The 26669-nt window shown below is 63.2% G+C and overlaps 2 protein-coding genes across 4 annotated transcripts; both read right to left on the reverse strand.

Moving 5' to 3' along the window:
- Nucleotides 1-1203: 1203 nt before the first annotated feature.
- On the reverse strand, nt 1204-12210 carry USP2 (ubiquitin specific peptidase 2). 2 transcript variants are annotated; one of them, XM_063178543.1, is made up of 13 exons: nt 12108-12210; nt 10517-11262; nt 3803-3853; nt 3483-3606; nt 3144-3255; nt 2953-3063; nt 2738-2802; nt 2545-2648; nt 2377-2457; nt 2185-2263; nt 1973-2080; nt 1531-1651; nt 1204-1438 (listed from the first exon to the last, which is right to left on the reverse strand). In XM_063178543.1, exons 2-13 carry the CDS (start codon nt 11219-11221, stop codon nt 1351-1353), a joined length of 1749 nt encoding a protein of 582 aa, XP_063034613.1. In that variant the 5' UTR covers nt 11222-11262; nt 12108-12210; the 3' UTR covers nt 1204-1350. The 2 variants fall into 2 exon arrangements, with proteins under 2 accessions (XP_063034613.1, XP_063034616.1); XM_063178546.1 differs by lacking the exons at nt 10517-11262; nt 12108-12210 and adding an exon at nt 6288-6443.
- Nucleotides 12211-16232: 4022 nt separating this feature from the next.
- Nucleotides 16233-21553, reverse strand: THY1 (Thy-1 cell surface antigen). 2 transcript variants are annotated; one of them, XR_010030898.1, is made up of 5 exons: nt 21448-21553; nt 19167-19248; nt 18727-19062; nt 17698-18201; nt 16233-17308 (listed from the first exon to the last, which is right to left on the reverse strand). XR_010030898.1 is itself a non-coding variant. In XM_063178547.1 (4 exons), exons 2-4 carry the CDS (start codon nt 19201-19203, stop codon nt 18089-18091), a joined length of 486 nt encoding a protein of 161 aa, XP_063034617.1. In that variant the 5' UTR covers nt 19204-19248; nt 21448-21553; the 3' UTR covers nt 16233-18088. The 2 variants fall into 2 exon arrangements, 1 of the variants encoding a protein (XP_063034617.1); XM_063178547.1 differs by having other exon boundaries at nt 16233-18201.
- Nucleotides 21554-26669: the final 5116 nt, after the last annotated feature.

The raw sequence follows: 26669 nt of genomic DNA on the forward strand, positions 1-26669 counted from the left end.
CGCCTTGCTTACACAGTAAACAAGCCACCTGCCAAGCAGCATCGCTGCCCCAGCCCAGCTCCTGCCCCGGGCAGCCCCCCGTTCCCATCCTGCCCCCCTGAGCCCCGCTGGGATGCCCCAGGCTGGGCAGGGTGCTGGTGCCAGCGCTCAGCCCGTGCCCGCAGGGCCGGGGGTGGCTTGGATGGAGCTGCCCCGAGGGCTGGGATGGTGCCCGTGTCTCCTCCCGCTGCACCTCAGGCAAGGCGGGACGGGGAGGAGAATAAATTAAAGGCTAAAAAGGCCACTGGCATTTGCTAGCTGGAGGGCAGAGCAGCAGGGCGGGTGCCCGGGCACCCAGGAGGGCTCCTGACACAGGGAGAACAAAGCCCCGATTGCAGATGGTCCCGCAAAGCCACCGTCCTCCCCTCTCTCCGTGCGACCCCCGCGGCCCCCCCGCTCCCCTAAATGGTTTAAGGCACCGTCGTTTGAGCAGGCAGGTAAAAACCCACCCGGAGCAGCCCCGGCACAAGTCCCTGGAGAGGCAGGAAGCAGCGGGGGGCTCCAGGTTGAAGCAAAGTCCATTATAAATACATAGAAATTCCACAAAATGTTTTCCTCCCTCCTGTCCGTGGGTCTGGCTGCTTTGAGGAGTGTGAGTGGGGCAGCTGCAGGGATGTGCTGCCCGGGATGGGACGGAGGCCAGCAGAGGGCTGCTGGAGTCCTTTGCCAGGAGGTTTGGAAGTGCCGGGAGGAGATCGGGAGAAGTTCACGAATCCTCTGGGACGGCCAAGCAGATACAGGAGTGGCAAGAGGTCAGGAGGGACGTGTGAGGCTCTCCTGGGTGCTCTCCCAGGGGAGAGGAGGTCCTGGTTGAGTCAATGGGACAGGTAGCCCCATTATTCCTGTAGAGTCCCTTGCTCAGGATTTTTATTACACACCAACAAAAAAAAAAAAAAAAAGAAAAAAAAAAAAAGAAAAAAAATAAAGAAACAAAAAAAGATAAAAAAGAAAAAAAGAAAAAAAAAGAAAAAAATAAAGAAACAAAAAAAGATAAAAAAGAAAAAAAGAGAAAAAAAAAAAAAGAAAAAAAAAAAAAGAAACTAAAACCCCGAGGTAAAAAACAAATCAGCAATCAGAAGGTGCCTGAGCTGGAGCTGCCTGAGCCCTGCCCTGCCACGAGTCCCTCCTCTGTTCGGAGCTGGGATGTCCTTGCCCGGGCTCTGCTCCTGGCTGTCCCCAGCCTCCCTCTGCAGCCACCTCGGGGGTGTCTCCTCTTCGCCTCCCCCTCGCTCTGGGGGTGCCAAACGCCCGAACCCCGGTGGAGCCGGCTCTGAGGGGTGGCCCAGGGCTCCCCCAGGGAGGCAGGGCTGGCTACATGCGGGAGGACGGGCTGGCCAGCTCGTAGAAGAGCAGGTAGGCATCGCTGCTGCGCACGTGGCTCGAGGACATCGGGGTGACGCTGCAGAGAGGGCAAGGGGACAGCCGTGAGCAGCAGGGATGGGATGCCCCGAGCAGGGGGGTCCCTGCCCGCTTGTGCCGCCCCAGGCTCACCGGGAGTCGTTGAAGGTGTGCCACTCGCTGGACACAGGGCTCTTGCAGTAGGCTGTGTAGTGTCCCCCCATGGTGGTGCCCGAGTGGTTGGAGACGGCGTAGAGGTTGTAAACGGCGTGGTCTGTGGGCAGCAGGGGGGCTGCTCAGCTCTGCTGCCCCTCAAAGTGCCAGCACAGAGCCCCCCACCGTGCCAGCAGCTCCAGCATCCCGGATTCTGTGCCTCCCACCCCTCACCTCTCTGCCCCACACCATGCCAGCAGCACCAGCATCCTGGATTCTGTGCCACTCACCCCTGTGCCCCCCATCATGCCAGCAGCTCCAGCATCCTGGATTCTGTGCCCCCCACCCCTCACACCTCTGTCCCCCACCAGCTGGGGACACGAGGGGCACCAGGAGTCCCCGGGAGCTCAGGGCTGGGGTTAGAGGCATGCAGGGGACTCACTGCAGCTCTGCGAGGCGAATTCCCGCAGGTCCAGGTCCTTCAGCGGGAAGTTGACGAACGTGGTGAGTTTGCTGCTTCGTATCCTGGACTCGGAGAAGCGCTTCAGGTCTGGAGGGTCACGTCAAGGAGCCAAAGGACAAAGGGGAGCCTGCAATAACCCATCTCTGCCCCCCACAACAGCCCCTGTGCCCATCCCTCTGCCCGAAGGATACGAAGCACCAGGATTTTGGGGAACTTCTGGATGCTGAATTTTTTTGTGCACCTTGTCCTGGCTTTGCAGCGACAACACGTCTGTGGGAGAGAACAGCACAAGCAGGAGGGTGAGGGCACTGCCCACAGTGCTGCCAACACTGGCACAGAGGGGAAGGGGCCCAGCCTGCCATGGGAGCCCCCCTGCCCAGTACCGGTTTCTCGTCTCCATCCAGCACGTCCTCTTTGGTGAAGAGCCGGAGGCAATCCATGAGCGTCACCTCCCCGTAGCCTTTCTGTGGGAGTGCAGTGCTGGTTAGGGACAGGCAGAGTGGGACAGGGGGTGTAGGACAGGGGGTGTGGGATCGCTGGGGCTCCCTCACCTTGGGGATGGGCAGGGACAGGTCCCAGAAGGGGTCGAAGGCTGTGGAGCAGTAGCCGCACTCGCTGCAGGTCAGGGAGCTCTTCAGCTGCCCAACGAAGAGGTCTGGTGGGGTGGGACAGAGCAGGGTGAGAGCCCTGGTTCCCCCCTCGCTGCCAGCCCAGCCCTGTCCTCCCGTCCCCAGCCCTGCTCACCGCTGATGCGGCTGTCCTCCCTCTCCTGGTACCTCCTCCACATCTGCCGGCTCTTCTCGTCGTCACTGCAAGCACGGGGACACAGCAGGCACTGAGCATGGCCTGGGGGACACCACCCCTGCCACCCAGCCCAGAGGGACCTGTGGGGTCACTGTCCCCGGGCTGGCCTTGCGGGCAGTGAACTCGTCTGGGGTTTGTGCGGTGCCAGCACTTACGGGAGGTGATCCAGGGTGTCGGTGCTGGCCCGGGGCCGCACCAGCACGCGGTTCACCTCGCTGTGCAGCCCGTCCAGCAGGAACCGCAGGAACTCCTGTGCATCCTGCTGGCTGCAAGACACGGGGCACGGCCAGTGAGAGGCTGCAGGGGGCTCGGCTCCCCCCACCACCCTGCAGCCACCCCCCCTTACTTGTAGCCGACGAAGCGCGGGGCGTATCTCTGGATCTGTGTCTTGAACTCGGAGGGGCTCACGCTCTCGTTGGGGGACGAGGTCCAGAGCAGCTGAATCAGCTTTGCAAACTCTGCAGGCAGAGAGGCGGCTCAGCAGAGGAGGTGGCACGGCCACGTCCCCACGGGGACAGCTCAGGGGTCTCACAGCCTGATCCTCCACTTGGGGCAGCCCAAGGAGGAGCGTGGAGCTCTGGGTGGGGGTCCCGCAGGACGTGGGGTGTGGCAGGGATGTGCCGCAGGGATTGCTGCAGGGATTGCTGCAGGGAAGCCCCCGCAGTCCCCGGGGCCGGGCAGTTACCTGACATGAGCGCCGTGCGCATGCGGCTGTTGTTGTTGAGGTCCCGCAGGTACTGGTTCTGCAGGCAGTAATCCCGCAGCTCCTTGGTGTTGCTCAGGCACTGCAGGATGGAGTTCATGAAGCACTGGGGGAGGCAGAAGAGAAAACCATGGCAACGGGAAGCAGAGGGAGGCAGGCCATGGCAGGGGGACACCTGGGCTGGGCACAGGACAGGGGAAGCGCCGTGGGGAGAGGGGTGCAGGGAGCTGCCAGGGTGAGGTGAAGGCACAGGGCTCCCCCTGCCCCACAGGTGTGAGCCACAGGCCCGGGGACACACTCACCGTGTTGCCGAGGTTCCGCAGGCCGGTCAGCCCCTGCACGGCCTTGGAGCTCTGCAGAGAGAGGGAACAGTGCTGGGAGGGTGGCGGGCTGGCCATGCCTGTGGGCAGCCCAGCGAGGCCATGGTGCCACAGAGCTGCCTGTGCAGCAGGCCCTCAGGCGCAAGGAGAGGCCCCATCCCGCTGTGACATCATGGGCAGAGCCGGCACCGAGCAGCTCTCTGGGCCAAGAGCCTGGTGACAAACCACGGCTGGCCTGCCCCGTCCTGCTGGCCCAGGACTATGCTCAGGGCTCAAAGTTCTCCCTGCCTGGCAATGCCTTTGCCCCATGCCCTGGATTGCAGGTCAGGCTGGCACCCAGGCTGCCTCCCCTGGGGACACCGGGGCATGGCAGTGCCCTGTGCCTGTCCCACGCTGCAGGAGGAGCACAGTGCCCTGTCACTGCGTGCCTGCCTCGTGCCAGGTGTCCATCCCCTCCAGGACACCCTGCACGAGCGCAGCCCAGACTTTGGCATAGCTGTCTTGCAGGATAAAGTCCACCTGGGAAAGTGCAAGCCCAGCCCAGGGAACAGGGCTGTGTGCCCAGTGGTGCCTTCCCAGCCCTGGCTGTGCTGCACCTGTGCCATGGGGTGACAATTCCAGGTGCTCCAGGTGCTCCCTGAGCCGGGAAAAGCAAAGATGGGCATGGGCAGCTGGATGCTGGGGCTGGGAACCACCATCACTCTTTGCTGGAGAGACCAAGAGCACGGAGGGGTTTAGGGGTGTCAGGATGCTGGTGGGGGGCACTGGTGGGAGCCCAGGGGTCCTGCTCCGAGCCCTGCACTGGGGGGCAGCAGGATGAGCCTCCCCAGAGCAGGGTGGGGGTCTGACAGGGCCAGGCTGCTGATGGTGCTCTCCAGATGCCCAGGGTTTAAGGATCCTTAGGCAAACGCCCCAGCTGCCCACCTGAGGCTTGAGGAGGAGGAGAGGAGGCGAGAGGAGGGGAGGGGGCCCAGCAGCTCCGAAATAGCAGCAGCTGGTGTGTGTGTGGGAGGTGCTGAGCACCCAGCCCTGACAGCAGCCCAAAATAACCCAGATCCAGTTACATGTGCTCCTTAGCGACGGCGCAGGCATCACCCACCGCGGCAGGGACCGGCACCAGCGGGGACCCGGCCGCCCTGCGTGGGCACGCGTGGCTCTGACCGGCTGCCCCCTGTGCCATCGGGTGTCCCCGCAGTGCCCAGAGCGCAGGGATGTCCCCAGATGTGGCTGCCCAAGTGACAGGGGGCTGTCCAAAAGTGCCAGGCGCCTTCTTGGGCCGGGGGCAGGCTCAGCTGGGCACAGGGTGCCAGCAGGATGTGACAGGTCAGTGCCACGCCACGGCTGGAGGAGCTGGGCTGGCTCTGGTCCCTGCGCAGATGGCGGCAGGAGAGGCAGGCCGGTGTCCCAGCAGCCTACATCCATCCCTTGGAGGATGTGAGCCCCAGGGCCCTGCTCGTGTCCCCACCACTACCCCAGGGAAGGTCACGGTGCCAGGGGTGAGCAGCAACCCCCAGGAGCTGCCCCAGTGTGCCCCAGCCATCCCCACCAGGACGGGCTTGTCCAGTTGCCCTGGTTGGGCAGCTCCTGCCCTGTGCCAGGAGGGACCGGCCAGTCCTGCCCATGTGGGTGCAAACCTCCCCACAGATCCTGCATTCCCCCACAGCCAGGTCCCAGGCTGTCCTCCCAGAGCCTGGAACAACCCCAGGGGAGGGCTGGGGCTGGGCAGGGGGTGTCAGGTGCTCCCCTAGCCTGGCACAAGCCCTGTGTGCACCGAGGTGTTATTTCCCCCTCTGGATTTCCCTCCCCTGGGTGACTCAACTCCAGCTAATCCCCCTCTCCCGTACAGGGCTTTATCTAGGACACGACATGCTCAGAGGCGCTGAAGGAGAGCTGGCTCACGCGGCTCGGCTGGGGACTCCCCGAGGCTGCACCGCAGGACGGGGACAAGGGACAGGCGGTGGGGACAAGGGACAAGATCCTCACCGTCCTGCCCCATCCTGGTCCACATGCCAGGAGCCTGTTGGGGCAGCAGGAGAACCAGAGCAGCCAGACTTACATAAGTGCTCAGACCTTGCCCTCCTTGCCCCTTGCTCTGCCATCCCTGCAGGAGAGATCTGTCCCGGCGCTGTGGCCCTGGGGACAGCCAAGCTCACTCCCATGGCACTGCCAAGGGGCTCAGCGTGGCCAGCAGACCCTTCCTTGTGGTGGGACACGGGGACCTGGCCAAGGTCACCGCAAGGACAGGGCTGGGAGAGGAACCCAGGTGTCCTGACACGTGCAGTCCACCTGCTCCGTGCCACCCTGTGGGACACGGGGACACGCCGTCCCCACGGGCAGCCGGGAGGGCACCCACCCCCTGCCACCCCATCCTCGGGCACGGGGCATGGCACAGGGCACTCCACGCTCCCCAGGGCGTGCCCCTTCTCTGCCCCCAAGCCGGGGCATGGGGGCTGCGGGCATCTCGTACCTTGGTCTTGTTGAGGACGAGCCCGACGAAGGTGGAGACCAGCAGGGACCCTGGCATGGAGGCGCGGGGCCGCAGGTCCTTGTGAAGGTCGGGGAGCGCGGGGGGCTCCTCGGGCAGCGTCACCGTGTACGAGTCCCTCATGGTGGCCCCGGCGGGCACCGCAGGACGGCGGGGAGCAGCCGGGGGCAGCGGGGAGCCAGGGGGCACCGGCCGGGCTGCCCGGGGCGGGCTGCAGGCGGGGGCGCGGGGTCAGGCGCGGAGCCCCCCGTGCTGGGCGTGCGGGGCCGGAGCCGGTGCCGGCTGCGGGGCTGACGGCACCTGAGCGCCTCTGACATCAAATGGGTGGAGAGGCGGCAGCCGGGCTCGGTGACGGCTCGGTGACGGCTCGGTGACGGCCAGCCCCCGCGCACCGCGTGGTACAGCGCGCCCGGAGCCAGGGGGGCCCGCGAGGGGCGGCTCTGCCCCGGGGACACGCTCCGGAACGGGGCGGCGACACCGCCCCGGCGCCGGGGGGCTGCGGGGGGACAGCGGTGCCCTCTCGGCATCTCTGTCTGCGGGGCTGCCGCACCCCGACACCGGCACCGTGCGCGCACCGCGGGGGCAATGGGCAATGGGGAGAGGCGGCAGCCGGAGCAGCGCCTGCCCCCCCAGTGCTCCCCCCTGCTCGCAGCTCGGCGTGCCCAGCGCTGGTGGCACCGGCTGTCCGGCCCTGGGCACGCCGTGCTCCGGACAGGCACTGGGCAGGGAGCAGGGATCCCTAACTGGGGGTTAGTCGCCAAAATTGCCGGGGTAAAAGTGGGACAGCCCCACAGCATGTGGGTGCAGGCGATGCCTGTAGTCAGAGAGGGGCTGCGGGCTGTCACGCCGGGCTGTGGGGCTCTGGGCATGTGCCTTTCCTGCAGTGCCAATGCCAGGTTCCCAGGCAGTGACATTTTGGGCTTCCCCCCTCTTTAGAGGCTGCATTAGCGCTGAGCTCAGGGGATATTTCAGTGCCTTGAGCTGGGGAAAAACTCCCCGCAATTCCTGCGTGGAGCAAAGACCCCACCTGGCGTCTCCCCTCGGTAAACTGAGGCACGGCACGGGCAGGGCTCCAGCTCTTCTCCTGCAGCAAGGGCAGATGCGGGGACTGGCAGGGAGCCCGGCTGTCCTGCGTCCTCGTCCTGCGTCTCCCGCTGCTTCACCCCTCTGACCGCGGCAGGACGAGCGCCGGAGCCCTGCGCCTGCTGTGCGTGCCCAGGTGTTTCTCTGCCTGCTCAGGGAAATTTCCACGGGCAACCAGGGCAGGGAGTGGGGCTGGGCTGCTCTGACAGAGCCACAGCCTCCAACCTCACCGAGAGGGCTCTAACAGAGCCTTCTTTCCTCCTCTGGAGCCCCCAAAACACCCTCATCCAGAGGCAGGGGCTGCTGGGTCCTGCTGGCTGCAGATGCAGCCTCTCTGTCAAGCAGCGGAGGGGCTGGCTGGGGACGGAGGGAGGGGAGGGAGGAAGGCAGGGAGACTATTTTTGGCACCAGCAAAAATATCTGAGGAGGCATCTTGCAGCGTTATTCATCTGCAGGGCTCTTTTGCATCACAACGGGAGGGCTGTCGTAACCGCGGCCTGCGCGTGCTCACACGTGTGTACATGTACACACCCCGCGCTGTGTACGGCGTACACACATGGGGACACGGTGTGCACGGCGGGGCACACGCCCTCCTGCCCTGCCTGGGTGCCCTGCCGTGCCCAGGGGCACAGCCTGGGCTTCTAGGCTGTGGCACAGCTCCCCAAAATCCTCCAACCCTGGGCCTCCAGGCTGTGGCACAGCTCCCCAAAATCCAGGTCTCTTGCCATCCTGCCTGGCAGTGCAGGTGGTACCACGCGGGCAGGATGGGCACAGCCAGCCCTGAGCACTGTGCAGGGAGCTGGGGCAGCTCTCCCCATGAGGATGCACCGTGCTGGCTGAGCCGGTTCCATGGCAAGAGGGCGGTTCAGCCACATCCCGTGTTCAACCTCGTGTCCCAGTGACATCGAGTGCCCTGGGCTAAGGACCAAATTCCCCTCCAGCCAGAGAGCAGCGCGCAGGCTCTGAGGGCGAGGCTGGAGCGGGAGAGAGAAGGGGACACCCGGTGGGATGGCATCACCCAGAGCAGGTCCCTGCCCTCAGCTGGCCCCTCTGCAGCGGTGACCTTCTGCCGCGGGCAGAGGTTGCCACAGGCCCGGTTGGCACCGCGGCAGCAGGCAGGGCCAGCCAGCACTGGCTGCGGGCCAGGGACGTCAGCTGCTCAGGATGGGACTGCGGAGAGCTGCCGGCGTTTTGTGGGTGGCCCTGGCCTTCTGACCCTATGTACACCCAGGGTGGTTAATGGGCCGGCACAGCTCCAGTCCTGCCCCTCACCACACTGCCCTTCCCAGGAGCCAGCACGGCCCTGCAGCTCTGCAGGCACAGCCCCCTGCTGAAATCACACCTTCACACACTTCCCTTTGCCCACAGGGTAAACTGAGGCACAAAGTGATGGTGAGGGTAGGGACACACAGAGACACCCTCACTGCTGGCTGCAAGCCCCTCTGCATGGCGGTTTCCCTGGTGCAGAGGCGGGAGGCAGCGATGGAAAAAGGGACGGGAGGAGGCGTGGGGCCAGCCCCGCTGTGGCCTGGCTGCGTCAGGAGCGGGTGCTGCTGACACTGCCCTCGGGGCTGGGCAGTGGGGCAGAACGGATGGCAGCTCCGGGGCTGCAGCCTGCGCTTGTTTCCGGCACCTGGCACGGCCACAGGCAGCCAGCTCTGGTTTACGACCGGGACATTTGTGTCCCGGCTTGGGAAAGAGAGGGAATAAACCACAGCAATGGAAAATAGCAGGTGTGCCCATCAAAGCACCGAGGAAACCTAAGCCAGTGTCACTGACCTGGCCTGCCCTGGCATGGGTGTCTGTCCCAGCGCCCTCTGCCACCTTTGCCACCCATCAGCCTAGGCTGGGTTCATGTGCAGACTGTGGGCTGGGACTTGCACAGTCCCTGCTGCCCCACAGGAGCAGGCTGGCACCCCACACAGCAATGTGTGGGCACATGGGGTGGGAACACTGCAGTGGCAGTGTTGGCTTTAGCGAGAGCCGCCAGTGGCTGCAGCAGCTGCTGGATCCCCCCTTGGAGCCCCCCAGCAGGGCCTGGTGTGGGAGGGGGAGGCAGGAATTCCCTTCCACAGCACTGATCCTCCACTGCCCTGACTCCCCAACCCGCTCCCTCACCCCAGAACTGGGGGCCAGGCATGAGGCAGGTGGGCACAGGGGGTCCCACACCACGGCAGGGCACTGCTGAAGGTGGTTCTGTGGGGGAAGGCACTGGGGAAGGGGCACAGAGAGGGATGTGGGAACACTGGCTTCAAATGGAAAAAATGCTGGGGGATTCTTTTCTGCCTCCCTGCGAGCAGGACAGGATTTCTCGTGGTTCGGCGGAGGGCGGTGGGACAGAGAGGCAGGGAAGCAAAGGGCAGGTCAGACCATGGGGGAATGGAGGGTGACTGGAAAGACAGCGGGAGACAATGCAGGCAGAGCCTGGCCAGATCTTGGAAGGAAACCTGAGTGGAAAATTACCAGGCTGCTCCCCTGCACGGGCTGAGTGTGCGGTGCCTGCTCCCGGCCCAGGCTGGAGCTCTGGGGACACTGCAGCACTGATGGGGACACGGGGCACCGAGTACCTGCCAGCACGTGTGGGTGGTACTGCCATGGGGAACCCCTGGTGCCACACAGGCTGGGGCACAGAGCCCCAAACTGGCAGCAGTGGATGGTGCCAGGGAGCTGGCATCGCTGGGCACCGAGTCACTGTGGCAGAGCCAGCACCAGCCAAACCAGCTGTCCCAGCAGGATGAGTGCCCAGGCTGCTCATGTCACCTTCCCTATCTGGGATGAGGCAGCAGGAAATCCTCGTCAGCCCCTCATGGGAGCCATCACCTGCTGTCACATGCATGCAGAAAGTGCAGCGGGCACAATCCTGGGCACAGGCTGATCCTGCCTCCTTGGGGAGGTGCCCCTCAGAGGACACCCGCCCACCCTCACACGGCTGCCTCAGCAGCTCCAGCAGGGACTGCTGTGCCAGCAAGGGCATCTCAGAGGGTCACACACGGAAACCGAGGCACGGAGCAGCACACCCAGGTTCCCAGGCAGAGTTTGAGTGCCTGGGGCTCCTCAGCTCGCCACAAGCACATCCCACATCCCTCCCCATCACGGCTGTGTCCCCCACCCCAGGCAGCCCCGCGTACCGTGGGGTCCTGCGCGGACACATCGCAGCGCTCATCGCTCCTCTCACAGGGCTGGCTGGCACAGCGGGTGCCCGACGGCGGCAGGGTGGCCTGAGAGGGGCTGAGGTGGCCGGTGGAGAGGCTGCCATGGTGGCTTTTCCTCCCGTAGCTCTCCAGGTAGCCACAGACGTAGTCAGAGTGGATGGCAGCCTGGTAGAGACCCTGCAGGTTGCCGTGCTCCGGCCGGGCGCGGGTGCTGAGCGCGCCGGCCGCGGGCAGGTAGGCGCTGTCTGAGGTGTGCAGCCCCGAGAACTCCCGTGCCAGGTCCGAGTGGCTGACGGATTTGTGGCGGCTGAGGGGCGCCGCGGAGGGCAGGTAGCCCGTGGGGCTGCCGGGGGCGCCGCTGAAGGTGTAGCAGGCGCCCCCGCTGAGCCCGCGCTGCGGCTGCGTGCGCAGGTACGAGGGGCTCAGGCGGATGCTGGGGTCGGGGTACAGCCGGCCGCTGTCGTAGCCAGAGGTGGGGGACAGCCCCCCAGCGTGGTGGTAGCGGGGGGAGGGCAGGTAGCTGGCTTTGAAGCCGATTTTGTCGCTGTCGGCGTAGGCGGTGGACAGGGTGGATCCATAGGAGCTGTAGGAGCTGTAGCCGCCGGGCGCTTTGCTGTAGGTGCTCTCGGCGTAGCGCGAGGAGTCCACGTAGCGCTTCAGGGTGGAGGAGAGCTGGGACATGCTGCAGGCTGGGGCTCGGCACGCTGTCCTGGAGGCATCGGCTGCAAGGGAAGAGCTCAGGGGTCAATTCCACAGGCCCTGGTCAGCACAACACCAGCTCCCACCCAGCAGCTCCCGCCTCCCCTGGAGATTCTGGCAGACTGAGGGCATCCAGGGGCTGTTGGTGACAGTGTGGCCATGGCTCCTGCCACCTGCCAGCCTTCCTGGAGAGCCTGAGACAGCAGGACCTGGCTGGCACTGCCACCCCCATGCCCCCGGGCACCTCAAACCACAGGAGGGAACCCAGGGCACAGCCAGAATCACCCAACATCCCCGTCAGCAGCCACCTCTGCCCCAGCCCTGGCATCCCTGCCACACCATCCTGTGACTGTCCCACTCTTGGGCCTGGAGAGATATCCCCAGTGGCCTGGTCACAGGATGATGCTCAGGCCCAGCTCTGGCTGAGACAGGCAGCTGGGATGGGCTGATCCAGTCAGCACCTTCCCTTGGTTACTCACAGGGAGTGCTGGGGCTTGGCAAGGGGCTGGCACTTCAGTGAGAGGGAAACTGAGGCAAGGTCAGCATCTGAGCGGCTTTCCTGTCTCCCCACCATGGCCGTGCCCCCTGTGCCCCCATCAGTAATTCAAACTGAGAGTCCTCCTGGTGAGGTGGCAGCCGTGCCCCTGCCAGCCGGGCACAGCCAGCACTCGGTGCCCACAGAGAGCTGGTGGCTCCCGCACAGGGCAGGAGAGGAGCACACAGAGATAGGGACAGAGGCCCCCAGAGCCAAGCCAGAGCAGGGACAGGGCACTGTGGCAGCCAGCAGCCCCCAAACACGGGCTGCCGGGAGCTGGAGGAGAGTGTGCCCTCAGCACCCCGGCTGGCAGGCCGATGGCTGGATCCCTACCTGTGCTGGGGCTGTGGGTGCCACTGGGGCAGGCAGGACCCAGCCGAGCTCCTCTGCCCTGGCGCTGCTGCTGCTCAGCTCCCGGGCTGACTGCTGTCCCTTCCCTGGCAGGACAGTGGCTCATGTGGCTCCGAGAGTCTCCAGTCACCCGGGAGATGACCCTGATTCAGAGGCTTTTCCCAGCCCAGCCGGGGCGGGCTCTGGCCCAGCTCCAAGCCAGGAGGTGCCAGAGTCTGTGCCTGGCCCATCCCTCGCAGCACCGAGGGTGTACCCAGGCTTGGGGACGGGCACTGATCGTGGCACGAGGGTCACTGCCAGCCTGGCCCTGGGGGGCACAGCCTCCTGCTCAAAACCCCGCAGGCTCAGCGTGGAAACGCCCCGGGAATGATTTTAGGAGGGGGTGTTGAGAGACAGCAGCCAGCCCCCGTGGGCTCCTGGCGGGCAGCCTGGCTTTACAGCCAGGTTACTGCCCAGGGAACAGCCATCCCACCCTGCAGAAGGAAATATTTACAAGCAGCAGCAAGGTGGAGCACACAGACCTGTTTGGGGACGGAGGCTGAAGGGTGAATAATCTGCTCCTGGGCAAGGGAGCTACGAAACACCCGGCTCGGCTCTCCCCAGCCTGGCCAAGGACGCCCTCACCAGGAGCGGGGCTCTGCCAGTCAGGATTTGACATGGACAGTGGGGAATTTCGCTCACAGGGAGTGGGACCCCAGCCAAGAGACTGGCACTCGAGTGCCAGGATGGGAATGACGGAGCCCCTGGGCTCCCAGGGAGCAGCACATGCCTGGCTGCCTGCCCTGCTGGGGCACGGAGCAGCCTGGCACAGCGACTGCCCCTGCTCTCCATCCTCCTCGCCAGCAGAGATGATCTTGGTTTGGGACAGTGCCAGGACAGCCCCACGCCATCGTCCCCTGCCAGGTGCCCACGCTCTCTCCTGGCACCAGCAGCATCAGGAGAGCGCCAGGTTGGGGAGAGGAGGGCAGCAGGAGCTCCTGGCAGCAGGACAGGTCTCCAAGGGCAGCACCTGCCCTGGGGATGCGGAGCAGCCGATGGAGGGATGCAGGGTCAGGAGCCAGCACCGGCCCCAGACACGGGAGCTGTCCCATTCCTTGGGAAGAGAGGCCTTACCATGGAGGAATGTCACATCTGCCAGGCTTGCCTGTGCTTCCAGGTCCCCGTGTCACATCCGAGCGGACCCCAGGGCGGCGGGAGAGCGGAGCGTGCCAGGAGCCAGAGGAGCTGAGGGGGTGTGAGAAAACCCCGGTTCCTCCCAGCGCTTCCTGGGCTGCCTGGCCCCTCCCTGCCCGTCATTGTGCTGAGCTTTCCTGCTGCCTGGCAAAGCCCTGGGGCCGGCACGGCTGAGTCAGGCCTCCTGCACCCTCATCATCCTCCCGGGCTGTCAGGGGAAGCTGAGGCACAGGAATGTCCGGTCTGCGCTCACGGGGCCGGGCAGGAGAGGCGCCACCGCATGGGAGAGGGACACCTAGGGGCTCCTCGGGGCACTGGGGAGTCCTGCCCTGGCACTTCCCTGGGAATCTCTGCTCAAAGTGAGGCGGCAAACCCTTCACTCTGAAGGCAGAGAAGCAGAGCCCTGCTCTGTCCCCAGCTGCTGTCCTGCCCGTACCCAGTGGCAGGTGTCCCCTCTGTCCTGCCCGTGCCTGGTGCCAGCTGTCCCCCTCGGTGGCCACGGAGCCCCAGAGCGGGCTCAGCTCAGCTTACACAGCGCTGGCACCATCCGAGGTGTCACAGCACAGCTGCTTCTCGCTTACGCAGGCTCGGAGCTGTGTCCCCTGTCCCCTGAGACACAATGTCCCAGCCTGGAGGTTACGTGGGAGCTCCCAGGACTCTGCCGTGGTGGAGGCACAGAGGAGACCCTGTGTGAGGCACTTTGCACGCTTCAGGGTACGAGTGCTTTGGGGTTGAGGGGCTCTGTGTCCAGCTGAGTGGGGTGGGACAGCCTCCTGCCCATTCCCCAAGGGAAACGAGGCACAGAATCCTCCCGGTGTCCAATTCCTTCTAAGAAGGGTGACCCCAAGCAGCCCTGGGGGGAATGTGCCACAAAATATTTGCTCCCTGGAAGGGACTGGAGTGACCCTTGTTGACAGATGGGGACTGCAGTGCCTCTGTCACAGCCCAGCTCCTGCGTTGCCCCCCACCATTCCCACCCCCCAAAGTGACAGGCCCTGCCCAAGGTGACTCACCCAGCAGGGACCAGCCTGGCCAGGGCCCTTCCCTGGGCCTGAGAACCCCCCAGCTCACCCCACATGGCCAAGAGTCACCGCCCCGGCCCCGCTCTGTGCTGCTGACACATCCCCACCCTGCTGCAGAACCTGCTGTTCCCGGGCAGCAAAACCCGAACCCACCGGGGACCCTGACGTAAGACCCGGGGCATGAGTTACTGCTTTGAGGTCTGTGGGTGGCAAAAAAAAGAAGGGACCCTCGGGCAGGTGCCCTGCCCACGCCGGGGGACGAGGAGGGTGCCGAGGAGGGTGCAAAGCCAGGATTTGGTGTGTGAACTCGGAACCTTCTCCCTGGAGAGAAACCTCTCCCCCGAAGGAAGAGGGGGACACCTTTGTCTGTCTCCGTGTCCCCCTCCCCGGGGCGCTGTCCCCACCTGCACTCACCTGCATGTGGCGCGGGGGGCCGATGGCTGCTCAGGGCACGGCGAGGGGCGACCAGCCAGGCATTTGGTGATGCCCTTGGGCTGATCCTGCCTCCTTGGGGAGCTTCAGAGACGGGCGATGCGGAGATGGGCAGCAGCCGAGCCCTTCGCAGGGGACAGGAGACCCCCGGCTCAGCCCCTCCACCCGGGGAGGGAGCGCAGTGGCCGGAGGGGGCCGAGCCCGAGGGCTGTGGGGCCGCGTAAAAACACCACGGCAGAAATTCAGGGCTCAGGTTACCAGCCAGATAAATATAGTGTCTTTATCTGACCTCACAGGGCGCTGAAATGCTCCTCTCGCATTCCAGCTTGGGGAGGCTTAAAGGGGACGCGAACCTGGGGGGGCTGGTGGCCCATGGCAAAGGGGTGGCCCGAGGGGAGGCTGCGGGGGCAGCGGGGGCTCTGGCGATGGAGGAGGAGGACTGAGGGTAAGCGTGAGGAAGGGAGAGATTTGGGGAGGGAGATCGAGGTCCAGGAGGGAAAGGATGGAGGGAGGGTTAAGGGAGGGAGCCGGCGGGGGGGACACGACTTGGTGTGCGGAGGGTAAGGGAGGCACAAAAAGGGGTGGTCGTGGCTGCCAGCAAGGTCTGGAGTAGAGAATCAGGGTGAGAGGAGGAGCCGGATTGGGTTTTGCCCCCCCTTGGAGTGAAATGTAGGGAGAAGAGCCCCCTAAACCTTCAGCAAAGCTGGGCATGGGGCAGCTGGCACGGCGTGACCACCCCTCGTGGATCCATGGGGACGCCTGACCCGCCCAGGCTACGGCACCTGCGTGGCCGTGACTCAGCGAGCACCTGCCGGGGATAATGGGAGGGATGTAATTAGGGTGGCATCTTCCTCCCTCCCTCCCGTCTGGCTCCAGCCCTTAAACAGGGAGGGACGCGTCGGGGCGTTGCTCTGGGAGGTGGCGCAGGGTCACCAATGGTGTTAGGGGGTGGTGACAGGCTGCTGCTCGTGACTCCTGGTGCCAGGGCAGCATCCTGACCCTGGGCAGGGCAGTGTGTGGCCGCTCCAGAGGACACGGGAGCCCTTGGCAGCCCCCCAGGCAGAGTGTGGGCACGGGGGCTCCAGCAGGACCCTGGTGTGACGGGCACAGGAGCTTTGGGACAAGTGGCCCCCTCCCATGGCCACTTCCATCCCTGGCAATTCTCTCCCCAGAGGATGGATGGGCCAGGACCAGACCTGGTCTCCTGCCACCACCGTGGGCAGTAGGTGGCCTCTAGGATGGACTGGGGGTTTAGGGACAGGGATGGGGACAAAGGGTCTGGGTGCAGGGTGCCACACTCCAGGGAGTTGCCCTGCCCAGGAAAGTCGAGTCTTGCCCCTCTGCCTGCTTCTCTCCCGCAGGTAGTGGGGTGCTGGAGGCACAGGGGGGATGCCTGGAGGGCTGCACCCCTCAGCAGGTCCTGGTGCCCAGCCCCACACAGCCCCCCCTCCCCACCGCCGCACACACGGGCGCCCGTGGCTCCAACACACAACCTAGGTAGGGTTTTTATTGTACAGACAGAGGAACACTCCTGGATGGTAAGGTGTTTTTTTTTTTTGTTGTTGTTGTTGCTTTTCATAAGGTTCTTTTTTCCCACTTTTTTTCCTTTTCCCTTAACAGAATTTCTTTGACGACAAGCTGTGGAAACAACTACAAATGTTCACAAAAAAATGAGACTCGAGCCGCGTCCGCGCTCTGCCGCTGGGCTCCGCGCCTGCCCCGGCGCTCACCAGCACGCCCAGGGCGCTGGGCACAGCCAGGCCTCAGCTGGGCACGGCCTCAGCAGCACTAGACAGCAAGCAAGCAGGCAGGGATGGGCAGGGGATGGGCACGGGGGTCGGAAGCAGCTCTGGAGAGGAGCAAGGAGTGGGGAGCAGCTGCTGTGTATTGCTCTCAGCCGTGGCTGCACGGGTGGCACAGCTGGGGTTCACCCCATGCACCTGGATGCTCCTGCCTGCCTCTTCCTTTCCCTGTGCCCTCCCCTGGGTGAGGCTCCTCGGGGTCCCGTGGGCATCTGGGCAGCCCTGGGCTGGCAGATCTGAGCTGTGCTGGCCATCCCTGTCCCCGCTCTCGCCAACCCCTGGCACCATCCCGGCCTTACCGAGGTTGTGGGCTGCCCTTCTGTCCTTTGCTGCTCTTAAAGGGAGACAGGGAAATGCTGGAAGGGAGGAGGGAGAAGGGAGGGGGAACACGGGCTCCTCCCAGGAGCACGGTGGGATTGGAGGAAGACTGCTCTGCCTCTCCATGAGGAAGGACTGGGGTCCCCAGATGTTCCCTTAGGGAAGACAAGGTGCCGGTGCAGGGAAGCCCCTATGGGGTCACACTCCCAGAGGGGAACCCCCTCCCCACCAGCCATCCTGGGTGCAGCTCTGAGGGTCCTGGGGAGGGCAGTGGGGCTGTGGCTAGCTCAGAGAGGCTCTGCTTGCCTCCACTGGTGCTGGCAGCAATTCTCTCGTCACAGCTAAGGGCTGGTCCCCAGGGAGAGCGAGTGCTGTCTGGCTCGGGCAGCCCAAAGGTACCAGGTGCTGTCTGGAGGAGGCCTCACTTCCAGCTCAGCTGTAAGAAACAGATCAGGAAAAACTTGTTGCCAAAGCACATTTGCACTGAGCCCGTCCCCAGGGCCCCAGAGGAGCCCTAAGGAGGCAGAGGGGGTTCATGGTGTCTCCTAGATCTGTTCCCCTCTCTCCCCCCATCCTGCCAGGCCCAGCAGTATCCCATGGCTCCCCTGCTCACTGAGACAGGAGTAATTTATTGCCCTCTCCCAGCTGTGGCAGCTCAGGTTGAGAGGAGCAGGGTGAGGAATCAGTCACCTGGGTGGCAGGCAGGCAGGGTGGGGACACCAGGAGCCCTGTCACCTCCAGGGGCCATGGGCACAGCACCCACCACGGGCACAGCACCCACCACGGGCACCCTCCGCATGCTCTCACATCACCCCTCTCTCTTACCTGCCAATCCAGCTGTCTTTCCCCACTTGGGAACAGGCAAACCCCAAGAGTTAAAGGGATGGGACAAGCGAGGCTGAGGCCTCCAGTGCTCCCAGCACAAGCAAACCAGCCAGCCTGCGGAGCGGGGAGGCGCCATGGGAGAAGCAACGCTGCCTAGCAGAGCCACCATGCTTCGGAGCGGGGCGCGTGTGCGTGGGATGGTGAGCCTCGGCACGGGACGGTGGTTAGCGTTAATATACGGCTAAATAGAGATAACACTGAGAGGTTTCACGGCTTCCAGACGCTTCAGCTTCTCTTTTCCAGGGGCTGCGAGGAAGGCGGGGTGGCTGGGGTGATCGGTGTGTGCGTGCGTGTGTGTGCGAGCGCTGGGAGTGTGTGTGTGCTTCGCCTTTCACAGGGACACGAAGTCCACGGCTTGCAGGAGAGGCAGGGAAAGGAGCAGCAGCAGGAGCCACGAGGTGTTCTGGATCAGGAGGCTGAAGCCGGCGCATTTCTCCAGTTTGTCTGTGAGGAGGAGGAATGGGAGGGAGAGAAGAGAGGCAATGAAATCCCTCAGGAATGGGGCTCAGGCTGGGAGTTCGAATGGTACTGCAACACAGCTTCTTGCCTTTGCTCTGTCCCAGAAATGCAGCACGCCCCATCCTGGCCTGTTTCCCTCCCAATGTGTAGTAGCAAATATTTTTTGGGACCCTGAGAAGCATAACCCTGCCTGTGCCTGACTGAGGTGACAAGTGGATGGGCACCAGGTGAGACAAAGTTCTGCATATAGAGGACTGCTCCTGTGTGCTGTAGTGTGAAGGATCCCCACTGTCCTCTCTATGGGAGGATACCTAGGCAATGTGCCTGAGGTGGGACCCAAGAGAGGCAGGAAAAGTGCTGTGAGATGGGCTAGAGTGAGTCCCACCTGAAGGGCATGTAAGGGTCAGGACATATTTATGGAGCTCAGGGAGTTGTGGTGCTCTCTGCTGGCCCTGCCAAGCCAATGAGCGGGTGGGAAGGGCTGAGGCCAGGTGCCCCTGCCTGTCTCACCTTTGATAACAGTGATGTTCTTTATCTGATTGCCAGTGTAGTCGTTGGTGGCCCTCAGCTCGCACATGTAGATGCCCTCATCGCTGGTGGTGAAGCTCTGCAGGTGGAGGCACACCAGGTTCTTGTGCATGGTGACGTTGGCTCGGCTCCGGTAGATGTTCTCGGAGACGCTGATGGTGCTGTGGATGACGTGCTTCCTGTTGTCCTTGGTGATGCTGAACTCGTAGGTCAGGGGGTTGTCGGTTTTGTTCTCGTAGCGACAGTCCACGCGCAGGTTCTGGCCCAGCAGGCAGGCACTCAGGTCCTTGATCATCTGGCAGTGGGCAGCCTGGAGGACTGGGAGAGGCACGAGGGGGTTGGGCAGGGAACAGTGTGCTCCGGGGAGGCCCACGCAGCCTCCAGGCTGCTCCGGGCCGAGCAGGGAGCAGGGAGGGATGTACCTGTCAGGATGACAGCGATGCCCACGGTGGGGTTCATCTTGCTGCTGAGGTGCCCGGTGGGGGCTGTCTCTGAGAGGGGAACCTGGGCAGGGGGAGAGAGAGGCAGTCAGCCAGGCCACTGCCCCATGGGTGTGGGCACTCGGTGGTGCAGGCTGCCCTTCCTGCACAGACGATGCTCCAGCGTCTTCTCCTCCTCACCAGTGTCTGATTCACTGCACAGAGCTGGCGCTGCAGCCCGCTGGGGAATCAGGCACTGTGTGTCTGCCCAGCATCACCTTGCACATCCCCAGGCAATGCCCCATCCACACGTTGTTTTCCCTGCCCAGATCCCCCCAGCAGACATTAAACGAGCATGGCCAGACCTGCAGCAAGGCCTGCATGTCCAGCCTCCTCCCCCTTCTGCCCCATGGCCAGCCAAGGTTTGGACAGGTGAAACCAGGCTGCACCCCAGCGCCTGCACACCTTGACCAGAGGTCTGTGGCTCACTGTGAGGGGGCTGCCAGCTGAGGGACCCTCTCTGGGGGCCAGCGGGCGCCTGCCCTGCCAGTCCTCCAGCAGCTCCAGCGGGTGAGCTCAGCAAGGATGAGTCATTGCGATGCAGTGAGGGAAAGGGGCCAAGAGCAGCGAGGAAGAGGGACACAGCAGCTGGACAGCGAGCCAAGCCCGCTGAAGGATGGCATGAAGCCTCCAGGAGCTGAACTCAGCCTGCCTGGCCACGGGATGGAAAGGGTTTGGGTGGCACCATGCGCTGTCTGGGTCCCTGCCCAGTGCCTGCCTTTCTCCAGGCTGTGTGTGTGGGTAAGGGGCCCGTGATGTGCCATCCAAACAGCAGGGCTGCTGATTCCAGTCGGCCCAACGCAGCCACAAGGAATCTATTAAAGCTTTGCAGCCTGGCCAAGCGGCCGCGTGGGGAATCCAGCCGCAGACATGCGGAATGGAGGGACAGCGTGGGGCAGCAGCGAGGCAGCAGCCGGGCTGAAGGACACACCGAGCATCCTGCAGTCAGCCCTCAGGCTGGCCATGTAGGGCCAGGTCCAAGAGGGGGAGCTGACTAACCAGCCCTTCGTGACTCCAGGCTGGCAGAGGGGACAACAGACCCTCAGTTTGCTCCCTCTGCGCCTGGCAAAGCATCCAGGGAAGAGCTGGGAATTGCCTGTACCACAGCCAGCTGCATTTTTCTATTTCGCAATTTTTGTGTGTTTCATATAACGTTCTGAAAGGAAATACCAAACCCATTTGCTCACCCTGAAGCTCTAAAAAATCTCTTTATCCAGAACCCTAACGCTGGGCCAGGAAGAAAAATTCCCTTCTCTCTGATCTTGACAATCGAGAGGTTGCCAATGGGGTAAATGCTTGAACCTCTGCATTCCTAGGAACTGTCCCTCTGTCCCTTGCTTTGTCATTTCCCAGCACCAATCTGCTCCCTTTTAAATGTCCTGGGACACTATCTAGGTCATAGCCTGGCTTTCCTCCAGGAAATCCATGCAAAGAAGCTCCCAGAGAGCAGGTTTTCCTCCCATCTATGTGCCCAAACACTCAGATTTTCCAGGCTCTGGGTGGATAGCCCTTGGACCCCTGTTCTCCTGCCAGCAGCGCTGGGAGCAGAGCAAGCCAGGTAACGCTCGCTCCTGCGTGATCCCAGGGGTTTGGCGTAGGGACAGCGGCATTCGAGGGGCTTCACTCTGAGAGGGCAAAGTCCCAACCTGCTCAGGGTCACACCATGGAGGTACCTACCCCCTGTGCCCACCAGCGTCACAGGCTCAGGGTGACAAACGAGCTGCGGGGATGGGGATGGGGATGGGGACGTGCAGAGCCGGGCTGGTGGGCTGCGGGAACGCAGAGCCGCAGGAGCCTGGCCGTGCCGGGGGGTGGCTGCCAGCAAAGGGGGCGCACGGGGACGCGGCGCGCAGGGAAAAGCGATGGGGCGACCCTCGAGAGGGGCAGGAGGGCTCGGGCTGGGCGAGCCCCCCCCCCTGCAGCAGCGCGGAGCGGGAGCGCGGCTGCGGTGCGGGCGTGCGCGGGGGCGCGCCCACCGGGAATGCCGCAGTCCCGAGCCGAGGGTGGGGGGCACCGGCACCGGTGGGGGGCGAGAAGCTGAGCCCGTGCCCTCCTCCAGCGCCGCCCGTCCGGCCGAGCATCCCCCGGGCGAGGGGCGAGCTGCCCCCGGTGCCACCGCCGCGCCCCGCGCCCCGCGGAGCCTCCCCCGCCCGCAGCCCCGCGCCGTGCCCCGAGCCCGGCGGCCGCTCCCGGCCCCGCAGCGTGCGGGGCGCTCGGTGCCTACCTGCGGGCGCTGTCCGGTGCTGCCCGCTGCCTGCGGGGCTGCCGGCGCTGTCCGGGGCTGCCCGGCGGGCTGTGGGCGCGGCGCTCCCGCAGTCTGGGCAGGGCTGGGCGGGCGGACCCAGCGAATGGGGACCGGGAGGCGTCACTGAGGCTCGGCCCCCGGCCCTGCGGCGGGGGGCGGTGCGGGGGGGCCCTGCCTCTGCGGGACTCGGACGCCCCCGCCCCGGACAAGGGGCGCGCACTGATGCGGAAGGTGCGGCTCGCCCCCTTTATGTTCCCCGGGAAGGGCGACGCATCCCCATCGCCATGGGAACATCATTTTGCGGAAGAGCTGCCAGCCCTCATCTTCCCCGGCGGCGTGGGAGATGTTTTGCTGGGAAAGGAGGATGGTTGGGAAGGGGAAAAGGAGCTTGGTGTGGGCTTTGCTGAGGAGGGGGCACGTACCATCTTCTGCCACCAAATGAGTGCAGCTCAGGTGCTCCAAGAGGCCTCTCTGCACCAGGTCACCACAGGTCTCCTCCATGTGGGAAATCACTGTGAATCAATGATTCACAATGCTGAATCAAAGAATCACACAATCATTTAATTTGGGAAGGATCTTTAACACCATCGAGTCTGACTGCTAACCCAATACTGCCAAATCCACTGCTAAGCCGTGGCCCCAAGTGTCACATCTACAGCCTCTCTCTGTGATGGCCCTGGACACAGACCTTCAGTTCTTGGCCCGGGTCTGGTGACAATGAGGACACAACAAGGTTTTGCTCCCCACAGGCTCCCATCAGCATGTTTGGGAAGGGGATAAGCAGAGCTGCTTCTGCCCAGGCAAAATGGCTTTGGAACCAGAAAGCAGCCTGGGACAAGCCCTCCTCCCTGCTCTTTGGCAAGGTCATGACAGCAGAGGAAGGCAGCAGCAGGGAGCTGTTTTCCCTGGGAGTTTGGGTCCAGAGCTATCCCAGGAAGGCACAGACACACAGGATGGTCTCACCCCCTCCCACAGCCCTGGCTGGGCCCTGCTGAAAGGGCTGACACTGGGAAAGTTGATATAAGAGTCATTTTCTCCTCCAGCAGAACCTGATCCCAGGTGACACTCGAATGCTGAGGTTTTGCAAGCTGTCTGTGCAGGGGGTTTTGCTAATTCTACAGAAGCTTGGCCCTGGCTGCTCACTCACCACATGGGCTGCAGGTGTGCTGGCCCAAACAGGGACAGCCCCCCAAGCTGCCAGGGGGCCTGTGGTGCCCTGGGAGTGTTCAGCAGGGTCCCAGTGTGCTGCCATGAGGAGGGCAGAGGGCTGACCCTGGTGGCAGTGGGGTATTGAAGGCGCTGTGGCAGCATGACACGCCACACGCAGGCTGGCAGGGCTGGCTATGGATGGGAGGAGAGGCATGGCAAAACAACAGGGAGGGATACCGAGACTGGGAGCAGATGGATGCAAGGCAAAGAGACAGACACAAGGCATGCTGCAATGTTGTCGGAGGGAATAATCGCAAGCACAAGGTCTACACGCAAACACAGCTGTGATGTGGGGCAGCACACGCAACCACACACACACACGTGGGTCCTTTTCACGTTTATCCTCACATCTCCACAAGCTGTGTCCCCTCCACATCCCCACCCTCAACTGCAGCTATTGCACAGCGAACCAGGGAATTCAAGCTCCAAGGACTGGCTTCTAGAGGCATGCAGGGGCCTAAATCTCCCTGTGAGAGATTTGGGCTTCCTTTCAGTCTCTGGCTATGGAGGCAGGCGTGAGTGTGCAGTATCTGGGCAGTGCTGGCAGCCACTGCCCTGCCTAGGTATTTGCAGGAGGCTCCTTGCAGAGGTTGTCCCTTTTGCTGCAGATTTCAGCCTGGCTGCTGTCCCTAAACCAGAGAAAAGCATCTAAATCACACCTAATGCAGAGGCCTCTGGATAGCAGCCAGAGGAAAGGGGTGGGGAGGAGAAAACCGAACGGAGAGGGGGGCAGGCAGTGTTTGCAGTGGCAGGTGTCAGTCAGGGAGACAGACAGCGAGAGGGACAAGGAGGCAGCCAAACAGGCACAGTGCAGCACAGCAGTGCAGACACCGGCAGGAGCGAGGGGATGCGGCAGGACAGACAGAGCAGCAGGCAGAAGCAGGGCACACACAGCTCCCCTGGGAGCTCAGAGCAGCCAAACTGCCCCTGGATCCTCTCTGGAGAGAAAGGCAGGGCATGTGGGGGTCCCTGGGGGAAAATTCACTGCTCCCAACAGCTCAGTAGCTGCAGGAGGCAGGCTGGGAGCAGAGGCTGTGAGGGGCACCATGACTCGGGTGTCTGGTGATGCTGCAGCAATTAAAACCTGGCCTTGCCCAAGGACATCCTGCTGCAGCAGACACCCTTCTAGGAGAAAGGTGGATGCACATCCTTCCCAAGAGGAGCATCTCTGCCCTGCCCTCAGCCTATCCCAAACACAGGAATTGGAGAGTCTCTCCCTTTTCCTCCTGCTCATGAATCACAGCACAGCAGCACACCCCGGGTCCTGCTCAAAACAGTGCCCACGCAGCAACCATTTGCTCCCACACTGCCACTTGCTGGGGAGAGGTGATGTAAGGACGTGGACAACAGGAGCTGGGGGCAGCTGTGCTGTGGAGATACCCCCGACACCCTCCCCAAGGCTGTTAGAGCTGGGGAGCTGCAACATGGAGGAGTAAGGGAGGGCATCTGGGAATCAGTGGTGGAGCTGCAGAGATCACAGCCCAAGGAGTGACTGATGCTCACCTGCCTCACAGCTCAGCCCCTGCCCCAGAGACAGGAGGGCTGCAAAAGGTTTGCTCCTCACTGCACCAAGCCAAACCCAGCCCCATTCCACCCCATCTGTGTGGGACAAGGAAGGGAGGCTGCAGAAGAGCTGTGCCCTTGATCGGAGGGACAGAATGGCCCTCGGGAGCCCAGCGAGGCCCCACAGATGCTAAATGTAGCACGGCCCAGATATGAAGCCCCTGGGCTTTGTGGCAGTGCTGCACAGAGCAGGGGTGGAGGAGACTGTGCTCCCCTGCTTGCTGCAGGCAGCCCAGAGCCAGGGAAAACAGGGGCAAGCAGCACTCCTGCCGCAGCACTGCTTGGGGTCACACCAGCCTGGCCAAGGCGATGGCTGGCACAGAGCCCCAGCCTTGGTGGCCTGTGCCTGCTTCGTGCCTGTGTCCTGCATAAAGAGAAGCCCCAGAGAGTGAAGATCTCTAGCAGTGATCAGGGCTAGGGAGTGCCTGTGAGCGATCAGCTCCAGCCCTGCACTGACACACTTGCCAGCAGGAACATCCCTCCCCTTCCCTCCCTGTTTGCTGCACACTGTATCCTGGAGCTGCCTCTGCGCTCACAACCGGTCACACGAGTGCCCCAAAGTGGGAATGTTGTCAAGGGGCTTCTCTGGGAGGCTGCCAGCACTGAGCACTCGCTGCAGTGTAGGATCCTCCCCAGCAAATCCTGCATCACCTGCACTGCTGCCTTCCCAGCCCACTGCGATCCACCAGAGCAGAGCGCTGTCCCTGCAGCCTGATATCCATCTGGAGCAGGGTGTGACTATTGCAGTCTGCCTCCAGCCCAAGGCCACTGAAATCTCTTTGCAAGCCTTAGGAATCCTTGTGGGAGCCAGCCAGCGCACGAGGAGCCAGCTCAGCCTGGAAGAGGAGGTTGACTGAGGTACAGAGCTCTTAGTTTGCTCCATCTGCTCTCCAGACTGAGTGGGAAGGGTGCTTGGCTGCCTGCTCCAGCCTCCTCCTCACCGCCTCCCATCACATCCTGTTACTTTTCGGCAGGGGCTGGGTTTTTTTTGGGAGAGCTGCTTTCTGCACCGTGCCCTGCAAACCTGATCTCTGCTGAGCTGTGAGCGAGACTCGTCCCTGTGGGCAGGAGAGGCATTTCTGCCAGCTGAGCCGGGCAGGTCTGGCAGGTAACTCCTGGCTCTGTTTGCAGACCTTACCTGCAGGGTCAGTGGCCACAGGGCCTGCATTCCGAGCTCTCTGCAAGGTGCCACATCCCACGGGCTCTTTGGAGGGGAGTGAACATGGACAGGGCTAGAACTGGGAAAAGGTGTCACTTCAGATGGTGAAACTCCTCCCTGCCACCGTCGAACACCTGCAACACCACCACCCTCACTTCGTTAAAAATGGGGAGTACTTGTGGGACTGACACAGGAAGCCACAAGAGGGAACTGATGCTCTGATAAACCTTAAGCCCGTTTGTTTTAGGGAACTTACTCATGTCGGAAAGGAGAAGCTGGGGGCCTCCAGAAGGTGCTGGTCAGAAAGAGAAGTGTAGAGCACAGCACCATTTCTGCTGCCCATCCCCAGCCACGCTTTCCCCTCTGTCTCAGGAGAGATGACTAATGCAAGTTACAGAAAGTGGAAATAGCATCCTTGATTATTCTCCTCCTCTCTGCTGGGCCTTAAGGAATAGAAAGTATTTATTAACATTCCTTATTTATGAGGGAACCATTAGGCCAGGGTGGTTAACTCTCACCGCACAGGTTCCTAGGGATAGCACCACAGAGGAACCACAGGAAGCACCTGCCTGCAGGGTCTCCCAGCGCTGGGAAGCCCCAAACACTGGAGAGAGGCAGGTTAAATCCAGTCCAGAGTTAAATATAGTCCACAGCTTCCTCCTGAGGGACAGCACCAATCTCTTTGCTCTTTGATGACCAGGGACAGGAGGTGCAGGAATGGCTGGAGCTGTGCCAGTGGAAATTTGGGTTGGATATCAGGGAAGGATGGTGGTGGGGCACTGCCCAGGCACCCCAGGGAACGGTCCCAGAGTTCTGGGAGCATTTGGACGCTGCTCTCAGGGATGCACGGGGTGGGACTGTTGGAGCAGTGCTGTGGGGAGTCAATGACCCTCCCGGGTCAGGACATCCCATAATTCCATAAATAAAGGCATTTTTACCCCTTTCTAGCACTGCGCAGGGCCCGGTCCTACCCTGAGGCTGTCGGGAGCCCTGGCTGGGACCCGGGCAGTGCTGGCAGGGCAGCGGCTGTGCCTGCACACACAGAGCTTCCCTTGAGCAGCCGCCAGCTGCTCCTGCCCTGGGCTTTGTGTCACCAGCTCCAGCGCTGCCTCCTCTCCCCATTGTTCGCAGGGACAATGGCACACGTGCAGGCCTGAGGGAGAAGGGGCTTCCCCTGCTCTGAGGAGCTCTCCTGCCCCAGCCACAGCCGAGCGCCTGCAGGAGGAGGAGGAGGAGGAGGAGGAGGAGGAGGAGGCAGCCCTGCCTGCCC

This window comes from Melospiza melodia, chromosome 29 (assembly GCF_035770615.1).
Source record: "Melospiza melodia melodia isolate bMelMel2 chromosome 29, bMelMel2.pri, whole genome shotgun sequence".
In the NCBI taxonomy this organism is placed as follows: Eukaryota; Metazoa; Chordata; class Aves; order Passeriformes; family Passerellidae; genus Melospiza; species Melospiza melodia.